This window comes from Acinonyx jubatus, chromosome B1, assembly GCF_027475565.1.
Source record: "Acinonyx jubatus isolate Ajub_Pintada_27869175 chromosome B1, VMU_Ajub_asm_v1.0, whole genome shotgun sequence".
NCBI classification, from domain to species: domain Eukaryota; kingdom Metazoa; phylum Chordata; class Mammalia; order Carnivora; family Felidae; genus Acinonyx; species Acinonyx jubatus.
Window position 1 is genome coordinate 185376553 of NC_069382.1, and position 17051 is coordinate 185393603.

The following is a 17051-nucleotide window of genomic DNA, read 5'->3' on the forward strand; positions in this document are numbered from 1 at the left end:
TTCTTCTTCTTCTTTTTAAGTTATTTATTTATTTATTTATTTATTTAGAGAGAGTGCAGAGAGAGAAGAGAGCCCCCGATGTGGGTCTCAAACTCATGAACCATGAAATCATGACCTGAGCCAAAATCAAGAGTTGGATGCTCAACCAGCTGAGCCACCCAGGCTTCCAACTTTCTTCTATTTAGGCCTTCAGCTGATTATATGGGGCCCACCCAGATTATGGAGGACAATCTGCTTCACTCAAAGTTTGCCGATCTAACTGTAAATCTTATCCAAAATTCCCTCACAGAAATAACCAGAATAATGTTTGACCAAATACTTGGGCATCATGACCCAGACAAGTTGACACATAAAATTAACTGTAATAGTTCACTTGCTTCTCTTCTCATTCGTTTTTGATTGTCTTTTCTTTGCTCAAATCCTCTTAGGGCCTTGGGGGGTGATTATTTTTAGAAGGGTCATCTAATCCCAAATCTTGTGGGAAAATCAGGAAAATCTCAAGCCCTCATTCCAGCTCCCCTATTGGCTAGCTGATTAAAAGGGAACTTGACCACAGAACCTCCAGTTCTGCTTCAGTGAATGTACATACCTAAGTTATAGGTTTATTATAACGTTCAAATGGGAGAAATATGCATTGACAAGCTCTGTAAACACAAGTTCACATTGAAACCATTATTTTAAATTGTGTTCATATATCAAAGGCCCTACCTTTCAAACCAATGAATGAGAGAAAATAGAAAACTTCTCATGTAAAACCCGTTACAGCTGTAACTGGCTCATTGAAATAAAGAAAGATCAAGTTAATAAATCAAGTTTATTCATGAGGGGACAGTGATTTTAAGGGTTAAGAGAAGCTTTAAAACCACATCAGATGATTTTTGAGCATCCCAGGAACAATGTCAAATTTAAAGTACACAGAATATTCCTGTGTAAAGGCAGAGAAGTTAGCACACCTCTGATGCTCCCCCGTGAATCCTGGGGAGAGCCAGGCAGCATAGGAGCACCATGAGTCCAAAAGCAAGGGACCTCAGATAATACGGGACTGTCCATGAGAAGCTGCTCAAAAAGATGAGACAGAGCTTCTCACTTCCACACATTCAATGTACAATTAACATCCCACATGTGACGTGATGTCAGATTATCACATGATTGTCAGTGTTCGCTGCTGGAGGGGTCGCTACACATCAGATTCCTGACCAGACCATTCTTTAACTCCAGAAAGTGGAAGAAGTTTTGCCCTCATCTTTGTTTAAGATCTTTATTTAGTCCCCATTTTCAGCACAAACACAGATCTCTTCTAATATTTTAGATTTTAGTTCCTTTTGTAGAAAATGCCTAATCTACCCTGGGAGGGGTAGCCTTTTCCTCTGGTCCCACCAGGTCAGTGATCTGACATTAGTAGAGTTCCCAAGGTCAGTATCCATCAGTCTTGAATAACTCCACCCATGGGTCAAAAAAGGGAAATCTTTACATTGAGACCTCTTTTCAGACCCTCCTCTCCAGAAATTAAACATATCTTGAGGTCCTGTCTCACTCAAGGTCATTTGTTACAATCCATGTTATTATGCACTCCTGAACAAACTGTTGACAGAAATTAGGAACCATTCCTGCTTGGGTCATCTTAGAGCAAATGGAGCACACCATTTTCTCCCTGAACTACAGATTATGTGGGTCCAGCAAATTGCCAGAGGAACACAGCACCAAAATCCAACAAAGAGCATATCAAATCATCTTGCAATCATTGCTCTAGGAAAAACAATGTAATTTTCTCTTACCTTGTTGATAATAAGCATATGTGTTCTTAAAAGCAGCAGTGTGTTCTTTAATGTGTCAGACCAGCTTTAATATTTATAATATGCAAAGATTTTTACATCTGTAATTTTTTTTCATTCTGTGAGAACTGGAACAAAGAGAAATTTATTGTGTCCTTTTATCCTCTGAAGAAAATGGATGGGTGGTTAACTTCCTTGGTGCTGCTTTGCACAGCAAAGCAAAGAGAGTTCTGTTTCAAAATGTGCAAAAAATCAGTTTTATGAACACTTTGCTCATATTGCTTCTCTACGACTTTCTTTAGGAATGTCCCAGTGGTGTTGTTAATGAAGAAACCTTCAAAGAGATTTACTCACAGTTCTTTCCACAGGGAGGTAAGTGCAAATGTGGACTTGTTAACATACTCTCCATTAGAATTATGCTTGCAATCTTGAGTATGGTTTAAGCTTTTATGGCATGATTCTACATTTTTAATCGCTATGTAAAAGAGTTAATACACAGCATACGAGTGCGTATAATTTCCAATATATCATAAAAGTGAGCTACTTACAAGTTGTCAAATATCCAGGATTTCACTCTTCAGTTGCACGCAGAAAGTAGTATTACTGTGTGCCTCAGACTATGGCTATCAAATGCACAAGCACTTTTGGACTACGATGGCTTGGTCCTAGAAATGCCACAAAGCTCTTTAATGTGCGTTATAGGTATCATTTGATTCTCTGCACACGGAAAATTAGGACAAATATAATTATCATCCATTTTCACATGTGAAATCTGGGCTTTAGAGCAGCTAAATGGTTTGCTCAGGGTCACGCATTCACTAAGTGGCAGGTATGGCTTAGAATCTACATTTTTCTGTAACCTCACCTAGTGTTCTTTCTGCCCTTTCTCTTTTAGGACCTCTTACTATCACCTCTCTCCCTACATCTGAGAAAATTAATATCACCCTAAATAATAGTAATAATAACATTGTTGTTGTTATTATTATTAGAGAGGGCGGAGGGGCAAAGGGAGAGGGATAGAGAATCCCAAGCAGACTCCACACTCAGTGCAGAGCCTTTGCGGGGATCCATCCCATGACCCGAGGTCATGACCCGAGCCAAGATCAGGAGTTGGATGTTCAACTGACTGAGCCACCCACGCGCACCTCTAAATATTATTTTAAATGGAAAATAAACAAGGAAAGCATAATGATAACACATACGTGTTAGGGATGAGTGGGAAACTATTTGCCATTTGACCTTGCAGGTTCTCCTTTGGTCATTCAACAGGAGGCCTGGTCAAACTTGTTACACAGTCTCTTGTGTGCCCAGCTATGTGTTAGGTGCTGGCAATGTAAGAGGAATAAGGTGTGGTACCTGTCCAAAAGAATGTTCTAGTTTAATGGAGCAGATGGGAAATGTTGATGTAAGGTGTACAGGGAAGGTTAGGCTTCAAATCCTAGCATTACAAGAGCACCTTCAGGCACAACCACACCAGCTGATGGATAGGGAGGAAATAGAAAGGAATCTCTCCAGGTAAACCGACCTAGGCTGAAGTAGTTACCATCTGTGAGGCGTCGAACACGTGCCTGACCCTGGCATGCACTGCGCCCACCTCCCAACTCCCCTAGCTGTGACTCTGCCTTCTTGATAAATGTGGAAACCAAGGTGCAGAGAAGTTCATCCATTTCCTTGTCATCATCTTTTATTGCTTCCCGCTTAAAGGAGCTCCATCATCTCACACCAAGGTAACTGCAATAGTTTCTAAACTAGTCTCTGATTCTGACTCTTTCTGGCTCCCCCAGCAGGGGGGGTTCCTAACATGACCCGGAGTAATCCTGTTCAGCATAAGCCAGCTCTGGTCACTGCTCTACTCTGAACCTTCCGTCGCATCAGAGCCTAAGCCGCAGCCTGCACAGTGGTCCACAAGTGTAATCCCTGGTCTCCTGCTCCCTCTCTGCCTCATCCTTCATCCCACACCCCTTAAAGGACTCACTATGTTCTAGCCACACTGGCTTCCTTGCTGTCCCCGCCGCACACCAGTCATGCTGCTGCCTCAGGGTTTTTGAATTTGTTAGTCCCTCTGCCTGGGATTATTTTTCCATCTCAATGTCCCACCATCTTTGCTTTTATTCAAATGCAATCTTCTTGGGGCGCCTGGGTGGCTCAGTTGGTTAAGCATCCGACTTTGGCTCAGGTCATGATCTCCGGGTTCAGGACTTCAAGCCCCAGGTGGGGCTCTGTGCTGACAGCTCAGAGCCCGGAGCCTGCTTCAGATTCTGTGTCTCCCTCTGTCTGTGCCCCTCACCTGCTCACGCTCTGTCTGCCTGTCTCCCTCTCTCTCTCTCTCTCTCTCTCAAAAAACAAAACAAAACAAAACAAAACATTAAAAAAAATCAAATGCAACCTTCTCAGCAAGACTTTCCCTAGCCACCCTATCATAAACCACAACCCCTTAAATTCTCTCCATGCCGGCTTTATGTTTCTCTTTAGCACTCAAGAACACCTAATAATACATATTTTACCTATTCTTGTTGTTGTTTATTGTCTCTTTCCCCACTAGTAAGAGGGACCAAAGGGTTTTGTGTTTTATTTGCTGCCATATTCACGGGTGGTGGGACAGTGACTGACAAGTAATCACCCTTGACACATATAGTATAAATGAGAGAAAACGTGCAGGGATGATTGCATGAATGATGCATGCATGCATGAATGAATGAATGACGTGCATCTCAAATGGTGGCTGTAACGGGACAATGGAAGAATACTTGCAAAAGGCATTTTGAAAGTATAGAACACTTAAGTATTAGCTCTTTTCAGACACAAATTAGATTCTCTTTTGGTTTTCGATATTTTAGGGGGTTAAAAACAATTTTACACATGAGTTGTCAAAATAGACATTTTCATTTAAGACGGCCCTTTAAAAAGAATTAAATTAGAATTCTGAGAAAACACAAGGTGACCTGTTATTACATGAATTTGGATCTCTCATCGGGACCAGTCCCCTTACCCCCTCTCATTAGTAACAACCCACAGACAGCTACTGGTCATGGGGCTGGATGCCTAGATTGCAATGGGCCCATTGTCTGCATTAACAAAGAACTCGGAATATCATTTCATTAACATATTTCTAAGTTGTTTAAAAACCATGGAGTTTTTGAAGAAAAATCATGTTTACATTATATCTCAGTGTCTGTCCGCATATTGATGAACAGTAATATCAAAGCACCAAGCACAAAAGGAATTCTTTACTTTTTATTATCTCAAATGAAAGTTACTACATGCTACAAATAGGATAGAGTTCCACATTAAAAATTTATCTTTATTTGAAAAATAGCATTTTGGCATTGGAGAACATCTACTTAAGCACAATCCTTTGCAAATGATTCTTCTTACCAAATCTAAAGGGATTTGAGGAAAAATCATTTTTGCTTTCTTAAAAATTCTTTGATTATTCATGTTAATTGAATGGATAAATCTAAAAGTACCAGCCATTACTGAAGGAAGTGACATATCTTGAAGAATCATGACTTACAATCTAAGAAATTAACACCACAATGCAAATTGTATCTTGCAGCGCGGCTAGAAAAAGGGAAATGTCCCGAGGAAGAACATAATCTCTGACGGCAGACAAATTCATGTTATGGCCATGCTCACGGTTCTATAGAGCCATGTATTTTGGTCTAAAAGCAGCAGGTTTCTCCTTATGAGCGCTAACAATGATGGGTCCATAAATCACAACGTCTCACCGTTTCCTCCAGGAAAATACTTTGTCTTATCCACAGAACCTGCTACAATTTGTATTGTGTCAGGCTCCCAGTTTTCTCTACTGCTTAGCCAGATGGCTTTCCAAGCACAACTGGTGTGGTGTTCTGGATGTCGGCACAACTGACCTGAACAGAAGCCGCTTGTTTGTGGGGAATAAAGTGGGCCCCCTATAAACCAAGCTGAGAGGAAACGAATGGCTGGTTGGAGCTGTTACTGGTCTTGTTACAGCAATGCCTTTTCGACTCCATGTACAGTGGAAGCTTTGGGAAGCTCTCAGCTCACAGAGCATTCCAAAAGCTCGTGAAAAGTTCAGTTTCCTGGGCTACTCCTCCTCATGTAGTGGAGATTTTGCACTTACTTTGCCTATACCAGGCATCCGATAGCTATAGAAGGAGCAAATGAATTAGTTCCAGTCTGAAGACTTCAGCCAATAAACACTTATTGAGCAGTCACTGTATACAAGGCTCTTGAGGCACTTAGATGGGGTCAAGAGGTATAAAGATTTTTTTTAATAACACCACTCACTGCATATCCTTCTTGTACCTGGGACAATATTTCTAAGAATTTTCAGGGTGATTTACAGAGGCCTTATTAAACAGAAACTACTATTCGTGTATACGAAGCTGCCTTACCTCAGTAACAGTGCATGAATCATATATTCAAATGCATTAAACTAATTTTGTACCTTATGCTTGAATTCAAGTGGGAGTAGCGATTTATAGTAGGAAGAAGAAAATCAACCAGATTGATTTCAATCCACAGACCTGGAACATGATAACCAACTGCATTTGTTCAAATTCTCTGAAATGTATGTGCATTGATGGCTTTTTTAATCAAGGGGTTAGTTGGTATTATCGGTGTGGTCTGGAAATAGTTGGGTTAAATTCACTAGACTAAGTTGAGTCCTGGGTTTGTGGATAGACTGAGTCACCACCAAGGCATATGACTCAAATGGTGTATTTCTCTGGGCCTCAGGTTGTTCCACTGTAAATTGTAGAACAATACTTTTAAGACATCTATAAAATGTGGAACAAAGGAGTCTTCAGTTTTCTTTCTAGCATCCTTTATTCTTCTTAACATCCTTTGTTTCTCAGAATTCGTGTTGGAATGTCTTGATGTCGTTACCAACTCTAGCATTAACTAACTAGGTGACCGTAGCTAAGTTACTAACGGTACCCGTTCCTACCTTTGTTAAATGTAGATAACTACATAGAATCCAGGATACCTTCTTATCCGAAGCATCCCTAAATTTTGTCCCCCAACTACAAAATTTCCGCATTTTTTCAACTTCACCAGTAAGATTGTAAAGAAACTGAGGCATTCTCAACATGTCAAACTCAGTAACAGTTTTTTTGTTATCTGTAAGGAAACGTGGCCAAAGAAAGCCCATCAGGTCATGTGGAGAGAAGAGAGATCAATGTTATATCTTTTGAGTCCCAAATTGCACTGAAATCTAGAATCGAGGATGCCAGTTATTCACCATCTTAGGAAATATTTACCCAAAAAGAACAATAAGAAGGGGCGACTGAGTGGCTCAGTCAGTTAAGTGTCTGACTTTTGATTTCGGCTCAGGTCATAATCTCAATGTTCATGGGATCAGGCCCCATGGGGGGCTCTGCACTGACAGCACAGAGCCTGCATGGGATTTTCTCTCTCCCTTTCTCTCTGGCAAAATAAAGTAAAAAAAAAAAAAAAAAAAAAAAAAAAAAAAGATTTTTTTTAAATCTTAAAAAAAAATAAGATGAAAGTTGACATAGAAGTTTTTGTGGACAGCGTCCCTTTTCTTCATTCATCCACCTCTGTACCCAGCCAGATGCTCCCAGTGCCTCAGATCCTTCCTCTTGTCTAGTCAAAGCTCAGAACATCACTCCCCTTCTTCAGAAACTTTCACAATCGCCAAATGCCTGTTAGAAAAAATCCAAACTCCATCAGAAGCTGCAACGCCCTTCATAACACACTTGCTTCTATTGGTCTTTATAGAGTGTGAAGTTGCATCAGATTAGAATGTCAGTCACCTAGACATGCAGTAGAGATTTCACAAGAACACAAGAACTTCTTCAGGTGGAAATGTACTATATCTGTAAAAAAATTATTCATATTTCTTTCAGGTGGCTTTGAAAGGATAATTATAACAGATACTATTTATTGAACATTTATTATGTGCCTGGGACAATTGTAAGCACTTTGCATGTGGTATCTCATTTAATCTTTTTATGATGGCCCTATGAAGTACATACTGGTGTGGTTATTCTGTAGATGAGGACCCTGAGTCCCAGAGAGGTTAAACAACTTTCCCAAAGCCATGCGGTTAATATTTGGGAGACCTGAAATTCAAACCTGACTTCACTCTGACTTCACTACGGTAGTAATGACTGCTGTCTGCATGGTATATCTGAGCTGGAAAACCAGCCAAAGTTCATTTAGAGGAACAAGGAGTCCTCTGTACCACATCAGAGCAAACCTCGAGACTATATGTCCCACATGTCAGGCTTTAAAGCTAGAGTGACCCCATTTAAGAAGGCTAATAACTGTATGTTCATGATAGCTTCTTTTTTTAATTAAAAAAAAATTGCCAACATCATTTGTTTTGAACCATTATTCATGTTGACTTCTGCTTGCTAAGGTAAAGGCATTTACCCTGATTGTCTAAACAGGATATCAGGAGACCTGCTTAATGAAGCTCGTTATAAAATATACAGAACCTCTTTCTCTCTCCCCCGAAAGTAAGTTTAACACACCACCTGTCAACTTATGTCACCATAGGACACTAAATAGTTCAAGAAGTCTGTGTCAAAGAATCATGGAGAGCGAAACAACTTTGTAAATAAAAAATGGGCTGTCAGTTCTTGATAACTCTATCATGGAACTTCCTAGCAATGGCACTAAATTGATTAGAACCGAACCTTTGGTTATAATCCATATTCAAAAGGATTTCTTTCTGCAGCTCATCAATACTATGTGAACATCCACTCGAGATACAATGATGGGACATACTATTTAGAACCAATTTTTGGTCCTGGTTTAGTTCATAGAAAACTGTGTTGATGATTCATATGTTCTAAAATAAGTGGTTTTTCATATTGTGTTTAAAGGTAAGAGGCAAAAGAAAACGCCACCATCATTTTGAGAAACTGAGGCAGTGTACCGTCTACCTTATGAAAGATATGAGCTTCCATAGCATTTACCGCTGGGTGAAGCATTCATGATAAACCATCCATAAGTGGGCCATGGGTGCTTGAGACCTGCTTTTAGAAAAGCAATATATAAAGGAAAAGGTGAATAGAAGTTTTGTTCAAGCCCAGTAAAAATAAAGGTTAGAAGTTATAAAATAGAAAGAGTGGAGATTTTAAACAGAAGATAAAAAAGCTAGAGCCAATGAGCTTAAAGGTTACAACTTTTTTTTTTTAATATAAAAAAGGTTAAGGGAAAAGCTAAAACCAGGAGATGAAACATTTAAAATAATCAAGTAAATTTGATCAAGGGTCAAACACAGAAGCACTGAAAAATTAAAACTGCACTAAGAAAAGAAAACAGTAAGAAAAAATATAATTTTACCATGAAAAGCAGAAAGCTCTGAAGAGAGACAACAGAGAAAAAGTAGAAGGGGAAGAAGGAAAAATTAGACGGAAAACCCAGTAGAGGCAAGCTAAGTGGAAACGTTGGATTTCAGAGTACTTCAGAGTTGTCAGGCAGCCTTGTGAGGTGCTGGGGGGGACTGACTGTCCCAGAGCTGTGAATCCCACCCAGGGCCCAGGGACCCTCAGAACCACTCACTCCCACAGTGGCCACAGAAACTGCCCGGTTCATCAGGCCACTTCACTGGCCATGGGTTAGCCTGATTTTCCAGTCAGAAGGACTCAGTTGTGTCTCACGTTGCTCCTTAATCGACTGTGTGACGTTAGGCGAGTTTCTCAACCTCTCTGAGTCCCCGTCTTTATCTGAGTTGTAAAACTGATGAACACATTCACAATAACAACACTAAAAATACCAACTCACGTGCGTCTCACTATTAGTATCTTTATTATTTTACTTGTAGACGTAGCCCCTGACGAGCACTTAACAATTTTCAGACGCATCTCCCTTTGTCCTCACACCACCTACTCATCTTAGTGCCGGGAATACACCCAAGACTCCCATGTGTTCAGAGCATTTCCAGCCAGAAACTTACAGAGAATGTGTATGATCAATGCCCTGGGTTGTGGAGAGCTGACTCCCATGAATCTCAAATCACAATCCGCTACTGGAAGAAGGTGGGCAGCTGGGAAGAAAGCACAAGTAGAGGAGGCAGAGCAAATTTTTCCAAATAGAAGGAGCCTTGGGCATGCTAGGCCAGTCTTCTGTAGGTTATTAAAGTGCTTGCTGCATTAACGATACTCCCTTTTCAACATTTCAGACTCTACAACATACGCGCATTTTCTGTTTAATGCATTTGATACGGACCACAATGGAGCTGTGAGTTTTGAGGTAAGTCTTAGAATTTTTATATACATATATATATATATACACACACACACACACACACACACATATATGTGTATATATATAATGTATATGTGAATATATATATGTATATATATGTATATGATTTGACTTTAGACACACTGAAAGAAATTTGGTCTTATTTCCTGGGAAATTTTGAATTTGGTGGTTTAATAACTTGTTTTTGCTTTTTGAGACTTCTATTTATTATTATTATTATTATTATTATTATTATTATTATAAAATATTGAGCATGAGATCTATCCTCTGAACAAAATTTTGAGAGTATATTACATTATTGTTGACTATAGGTACAATGTTGTACAGCAGATCTCTAGAACTTATTCATTTTGCTTAACTGAAACTTTATGTCAGTCAGCAAGTAACTCCCCATTTCCCCCTGTCCTAGTCCCTGGCAACCACCATTCCACTCTTCCATTCTATGAATTTGACTACTTTAGATACCTCATATAAGTGGATTCATATAATATTTATCTTTCTGTGATGGCTTCTTTCACTCAGCATGACCCCAGTTTCATCCATGTTGTTGCATACTACAGACTTTTTTTCTTTTTAAGGATAATACATTTCATTGCATGTATAAACCACATTTTCTTTATCTATTCATTCATCTACGGACATGTATGTTGCTTCCACATCTTGGCTATCGTGAATAGAACCACAATGAATATGGGACTCTAGTATCTCTTCAAGATCTTGATTTCAATACTTTTGGGTAAATACCCAGAAGTGGGATCGCATGGCATTTATATTTTTAATTTTTTGAGGAATCACCATACTGGTTTCCATATAGTGGCTTCGCAGCTGTGCATTCCCACCAAGAGTGTGTAAGTGTTCCGATTTCTCCACATCCTCATCAACACCTCTTGTCTTTCATTTGTTTGATAATAGCCATCCTGATAGGTGTGAGGTGATATCTCATTGTGTTTTTTATTCGCATTTCCCTGATGATTGGTGATGGTAGGCATTCTTTCACATACCTGGTGGCCATCTGTATATCTTCAGAGAAATGTATGTTCAAATCTTCAGCCCATTTTTTTACTGGGTTGTTAGATGCTTACTAGAGATAAAGGAATAGATTCTTATATATTTTGGAGATAACCCTTTATCAGATACATGGTTTCCAAATATTTTCTCTCATTGTGTATGTCGCTTTTTCAGTCCATTGATTGTTTCCTTTGAGGCTCAGAAGCTTTTAGTTTGATGTCATATCACTTGTTTATTTACTTTTTTTGCCTGTGCTTTTAGAACCATAGTCATGAAATCATTGCCAAGACCAATAACATGAAATCTTTCCACTGTGTTTATTATTTCTATGGGTTTTATGGTTTCAGGTCTTATGTTTAAGTCCTCAGTCCATTTTGAATTGATAATTGTGTATAGGATTGGGTAAGGATGGAATTTCATTTTTTTCAGTGTGGATATTCAGTTTTCCTAATACTATTTGTTGAAGAAACTACGCTTTCCTTTCCCCATTGTGTATTCTTCGCACCCTGTCAATTATCCGTTGACTGTGTACCCATGGATGTATTTCTAAGCTTCCTATTCTGTTCCTTGGTCTATATGTCTGTCTCTGTGCCAGTACCATACTGTTTTCATTAGTATAACTTTGTAACATACTTTGAAATCAGGAATTGTGATGCCTCCAGCCCTGTTCTTTCTTAGTATTGATTTGGATATTTATGGTCTTTTGCGGTCCCATATGAATTGTTTATTTCTATTTCTGTAAAAAGACCACTTGGTATTTTGATAGTGTTGCATTGAATCTGCATATAACTTTGGGTAGTATGAATATTTTCACAAAATTAAGCTTATTCTATTATTTCCTATTTTTTATTATATTCTTTTTGATTCTTTTCGATGCTATTATAAATGAGATTGTTCCTAATTTCCTCCTCAGAAATTGTTGGTGTATAGAAACACAACTTATTTTTGTGTTTTGTATCTTGCAACTTTACTGAATTTATTAGTTCTAAAAGTTTTTTAGTGTGATCTTTAGGATTTTCTTTATATAATATCAAGTCATCCGATTTCTTTTTTTTTTTTTTTTTTTTTTTTGCCTAATTTCTGTGGCTAGAGCTTCCAATACTATACTGAATAGAAGTGTCAGTATTGGACATCCTTCCTTTGCTCCTGATCTCAGGAGGAAAGCTTTCAGTTTTTCATCATTGAGCGTTATGTTAGCTCTGGGCTTGTCATACATTTATTTATTATGTGGAGATACTTTCCTTCTATTCCTGGTTCATTGAGAGGTTTTTTTTTTCTTTTTATGATGAAAGAGGGTTAAAATTTGTCAGATGCTTTTTCTGCATCTATTGAGATGATCATGTGATTTTCCTTTTTATTCCGTTACTGTGTTATATCACATTAACTGACTTTTATATGTTGAACCATCTTTCCATCCAAGGGATAAATATTATTTGGACATGTTGTATGATCCTTTTAATATGCTGTTAGATTCAGTTTGCTAGAATTTGTTGATGATTTTGCATGTATATTTATCAAGAATATTGGCCTGTAGTTTTCTTTTCTTGTGATATCTTTGTCCAGTTTTGGTTCCAGGGTACTGCTGGCCACATAAATGAGTTTGGAAATATTCCTTCCTCTTCAATTTTTTGGAAAGTTTGAAAAGGATTGGTATTAGTTCTTTAAATGTCTGGCAGATTGACCAGTTTAGCCATCTGGTCCTGGGTTTTTCTTTGTTGAGAGATTTTTGATTACTGATCAATCTCCTTGTTATAGGTCTGTTCAGACTTTCTATTTCTTATGATTCAGTCTTGGCAAGTTGTATGTTTCTAGGAGCTTATCCATTTTTTTCTAGGCCATCCAGTCTACTGTTCATAGTAGTCTCTTATGATTCTTTTCATTTTTATAGCATTCGTTGTAATGTTTCCCCTTTCATTTCTGATTTTTTGTATTGAGTCTTTCTCTTTTTTTCTTAACCTGGCTGTGAGTTTGTCAGTTTTGTTTATCTTTTCCAAACACCATCAGTCAGAAGCACAGATGATACCTGGACTTGCATTTAGCATCTGAACTGGGGGGAGGTCAGTCTTGTAGGACTGAGCCCTTAACCTGTGGGATCTGGTTATATCTCCAGGTAGAAAGGGTCAGAATTGAGTTAAGTAGTAGGACACCCAGCTGGTGTTAAAGAATTGTTTGGTGGTATGGAGAAATTACACACACACACACACACACACACACACACACACACCTACATTGGAATTGGATGGAAAATCATTAATATATATAACAGAAACAAGGTAATTGGGAGTGGTACACTTTTGGGGAGTAGAGGGCGGTGCATCTTACATATGAGCAGAAATTTCAGTGAGTGCCATGTTAAAGGAAAGCAGGTGATGAATGAAATCAACAAGGAAAGGTACTGATAAGGCTGTGTCAAGGAAGCCTGCCTGTGGACTTGATGAATCAGGTGTAAAGGACAAGCACAAGCTGGTTAATAGAATAAGGGCTCAGAATGGGAAGAAGCAGGGAGTAAGGCAGAGGCAGAGACAGAGGCCTGGGAATGAAGGGGAAGCAACTGTAAATCACCTAGAAGTTAGAATACAAAGGAAAAGGCCCAAAAAGGAAAACTGGATGAGGAGGCAGAGGCAGGAGGCTAAGGAGGCTGGATTCTCTTGTGGGAGGTGAGGAGTCCCTGAGGAATTTTCAGCAGCGAAGTTATGGGATCAGGGCTATGTTCCCAGAAACAAGAAGTTCACTTAACAGCTCTATAATCCAAGAATCCTGGCTGGAGCTGATGTAAGCCCAAACTACAATTAAGGCATTGGAGATAAGGAAGAGATGAGTTCAAGAGATACCAAAATAAAATTGGTAGGCTTACATTGCAACAAAATCTGTCATGTTTAGAAGGGGGAAAGTCAATGTGGGGATCGCCAGCTATCTGGGAGCAGGGACTTTGTGGAATCAGGATGAAAGAAGAAAGCACCGCCTTCAGAGATAGCACTCAGTCAATGGAGCCAGGGGCAGAGTTCTCAGGGGAGCAAAGTGCCTCCTCAAATATACTAGGTACTTGTGCTAAACTGAGTGCACCGAGAATGAAGACCCTGGGCCAGGAAACTCAACATGTCATCTATTGTAACTTAACCAAGAAATATCACAACCAGGAGAAGAGTAGAAGACAGCAGTAGCTGAGCATGTGGGAGACATGTGACAATGTCATGGACAGCATCTGTAACATTTCTTCCGTGGATGGCAGCTTAGGATCACCCCATGATAATCTCGTGTTAGCATTTGCGACACTTCACCAAGATTCATTCTGGTGCAGCCTTAGTTTAGCAATAATATAGAAGGCAATGGCTCCCACTCACCTAATGAAATCAAAATGAGTTTGCAAAAACTGAGTAGGGCAAAAAATACTAACGATTTCATTACTCAAAGTTACTTACATATCAGAAATGTACGATCAATTACCTATAGCATGTTGTATCCAATTTCACATGTAAATTTAGTCTGGTGTTAATGATATGGGACTGTGCACAACATTGCTATTATAGTATTTATGTAAAATGCTGGTAATTGTGATGAATGTTGATTATAATTTGGAAATTAGTTGTAATGAATATATATTATAAGTGTGTTGGTAATAATGTCTTTTCCTTTAAGAACAAACTAATGGCTGAATTAATAAATGTTAAACCAAAATCAAATTTAACACCAGACTATTGTAATTATTTTTCTTCAATTGATCAGCTACCTGGAAAGTCTCTAGACAACAGAAATGATTCAGCAATGAATGTATTTTGAGTAGCAGTGGCATTCTGGGAAGCATAGGAGAGACCATTTTGATTCTGTAATAAAGAGAAAAGAAGTTTTCTCCTGAATTTGCTTAAACCCAAAGGACAGAGTGAATAAGATGTGGGAGGGGGATAGCATCTGGACCTAGCTGTGAATTGGTCCAATCCTCTTTTTGCCATTCAGTGGCTGTCAGATCCCAGGCTGAGTGTTTAAACTCTCTGGGCCTTGGGGCACCTGGGTGGCTCAGTTGGTTACGTGTCCAACTCTCGGCTTCAGCTCAGGTCATGGTCTCAAGGTTTGTGAGTTTGAGCCAATCATCAGGCTCTGTGCTGACAGCGTGCAGCTGGGATTCTCTGTCTCCCTCTCTCTCTATCCATTTCCCGCTTGTGCTCTCTCTCTCTCCCTCTCTCTTTCAAGATAAATAAATATTTTTAAAATAAATAAATAAGTAAAATAAACTCTGTAGGCCTTAGTGTTCATCTCTGTCAAATACCAGCAAGCAAAGCTACTTTATAGGGGAGTATGAACATGAAAAAGTAATAATGTCAGTAAAGGGCTTGGCTTAGTGCCTGGCACCAAATTCATGCTCTATATTTATTAGATGTTAGCCATAGCCATTATTACACAGGACATTTTTCTAACAAAGCCAATTAATTAATAATTACACTGGTCATCTTGTTAAACAATAATCATGTCATTGAACATATTCAATCAAAAGTAGACGGTTGTTCTTTCCATGATGCTACGAAAGATCGTTCTGCAGCTAATTATATGATAAGCACTTACCGTGTGTCAGTTACTATACTATTTAAAAATGGCATTAACAATAATAATAGCTGCATATAGTAATAATAACTGACTCTTGCTTAGAACTCATTTGAGCTTATATAAGTCAGGCAACTGTGCTGGCTGTGTTACATATACTAACTTCATTTTCATAGGTATTATTATTACCTCCTTTTTTAGCATATGAGGAAAGGGGATGAACAGAGAAGTTAAGCAGCCTGCCCAAGGTCACACAGCTAGAAAGTAGGAGAGCCAGGATTCAAAATCAAGGCAGTCTGGTCGCAGAATGCATCTCTTAGCAACTATGCTGTCCTAGCAAAGAGGTATCATGTAGATCTCCAGTCCGTCATCTGAAATCCTCAAAGCCAGCTGAGTTTTATCATTCGGAGCCTTTCAGATTTAGTCAGGTAATGCCAGGCATATACTGTTCCATATTATTTAATGTCTCCAGCAGGGTCTGCAGGGTGCTATAATCACATGTGTAATGTTTGTGCAGCGAAAATATGATAAATGATAAACATGGCAGAGACTGCTACTGACGACCAATGTCCATGTGCTTCTGATCACACCAGTAGGCCACAATCCCAGGCTGTCCTCCAAGTAGGTGGAGCCATGACTGAGATTTTATCAATGGGATATGGGTGGAAGTGACCACATCGCCTTCCTCTTTTCCCATCTGTGGGGACTATGAGGTCACATATTTCAGTTGGCTTTGCAACAAAGGGGAAGGAGCTCAGATCTCAGAATGACTGCATGGAACAGAGCCCCCTCTCCTCTTTATTTCACTGTGTGTGAGTGACAAGTGAGATGATAAGGTGCTAAGCCACTAAGATTTGGAAGTACTGATATATCTGTTAGTGTCCTCTGATTAATATGATATAGACTGATTAGGTGATGGGTACATAGATTTTTCAATGATAGGTAGATAATTAGAAATAGATTAGAAATAGTTTTATGTCAGTTCACTTCAGGTTTTGTCACCAAATGAATTTTGGCACCAAAATTTACCACCTCCTTCTGTCTTTACAATATTTTTCTTTTTTAGTTTAAAAAAAAAATTTTTGGAAGGAGGAGATGAATTGCAGGTGAAAAATAAAGGGCCAGTATTACTGACCACATGGTAGAGATGAGAAACCCCAAACTCAAAGACGTTAAGTGACTTGTCCAAATTCATTCAGTTCCTAAATGGCAGGACCTAGATTGGACCGCAGATCTGCCTAAGTCTCTAAAACCTATGGTTTCAACCAGGGATCAGGCCCTTTATAAAGGGCCACATAGTAAATACTTTGGCTTTGCAGGCCATACAGTCTCTATTGTATCTACTCAAGTCTGCTGTTGTAGCACAAAAGCAGACATAGAAAAGTCCTACATAAATGGGCATAGCTATGTTCCAATAAAACTTTATTTACAAAATCAGGTGGTGAGCCTATTTGACCTCCTGGGCCATAGTTCTCCAACCCCCATTCTTAACAATTATAATAGACTACTTCT

At 39.0% G+C, this 17051-nt stretch overlaps 1 protein-coding gene across 2 annotated transcripts in view; it reads left to right on the forward strand.

Annotated features, from left to right (window-relative positions):
• The window catches only part of KCNIP4 (potassium voltage-gated channel interacting protein 4), a 223975-nt gene that overhangs the window by 189431 nt on the left and 17493 nt on the right, over positions 1–17051 (forward strand). For both annotated transcript variants that reach the window (XM_027046156.2, XM_053217520.1), the window contains exons 3-4: positions 2075–2144; positions 9913–9983. In XM_027046156.2, the coding sequence (XP_026901957.1) occupies positions 2075–2144; positions 9913–9983 (141 nt within the window). The remainder of the gene's footprint in view (positions 1–2074; positions 2145–9912; positions 9984–17051) is intronic.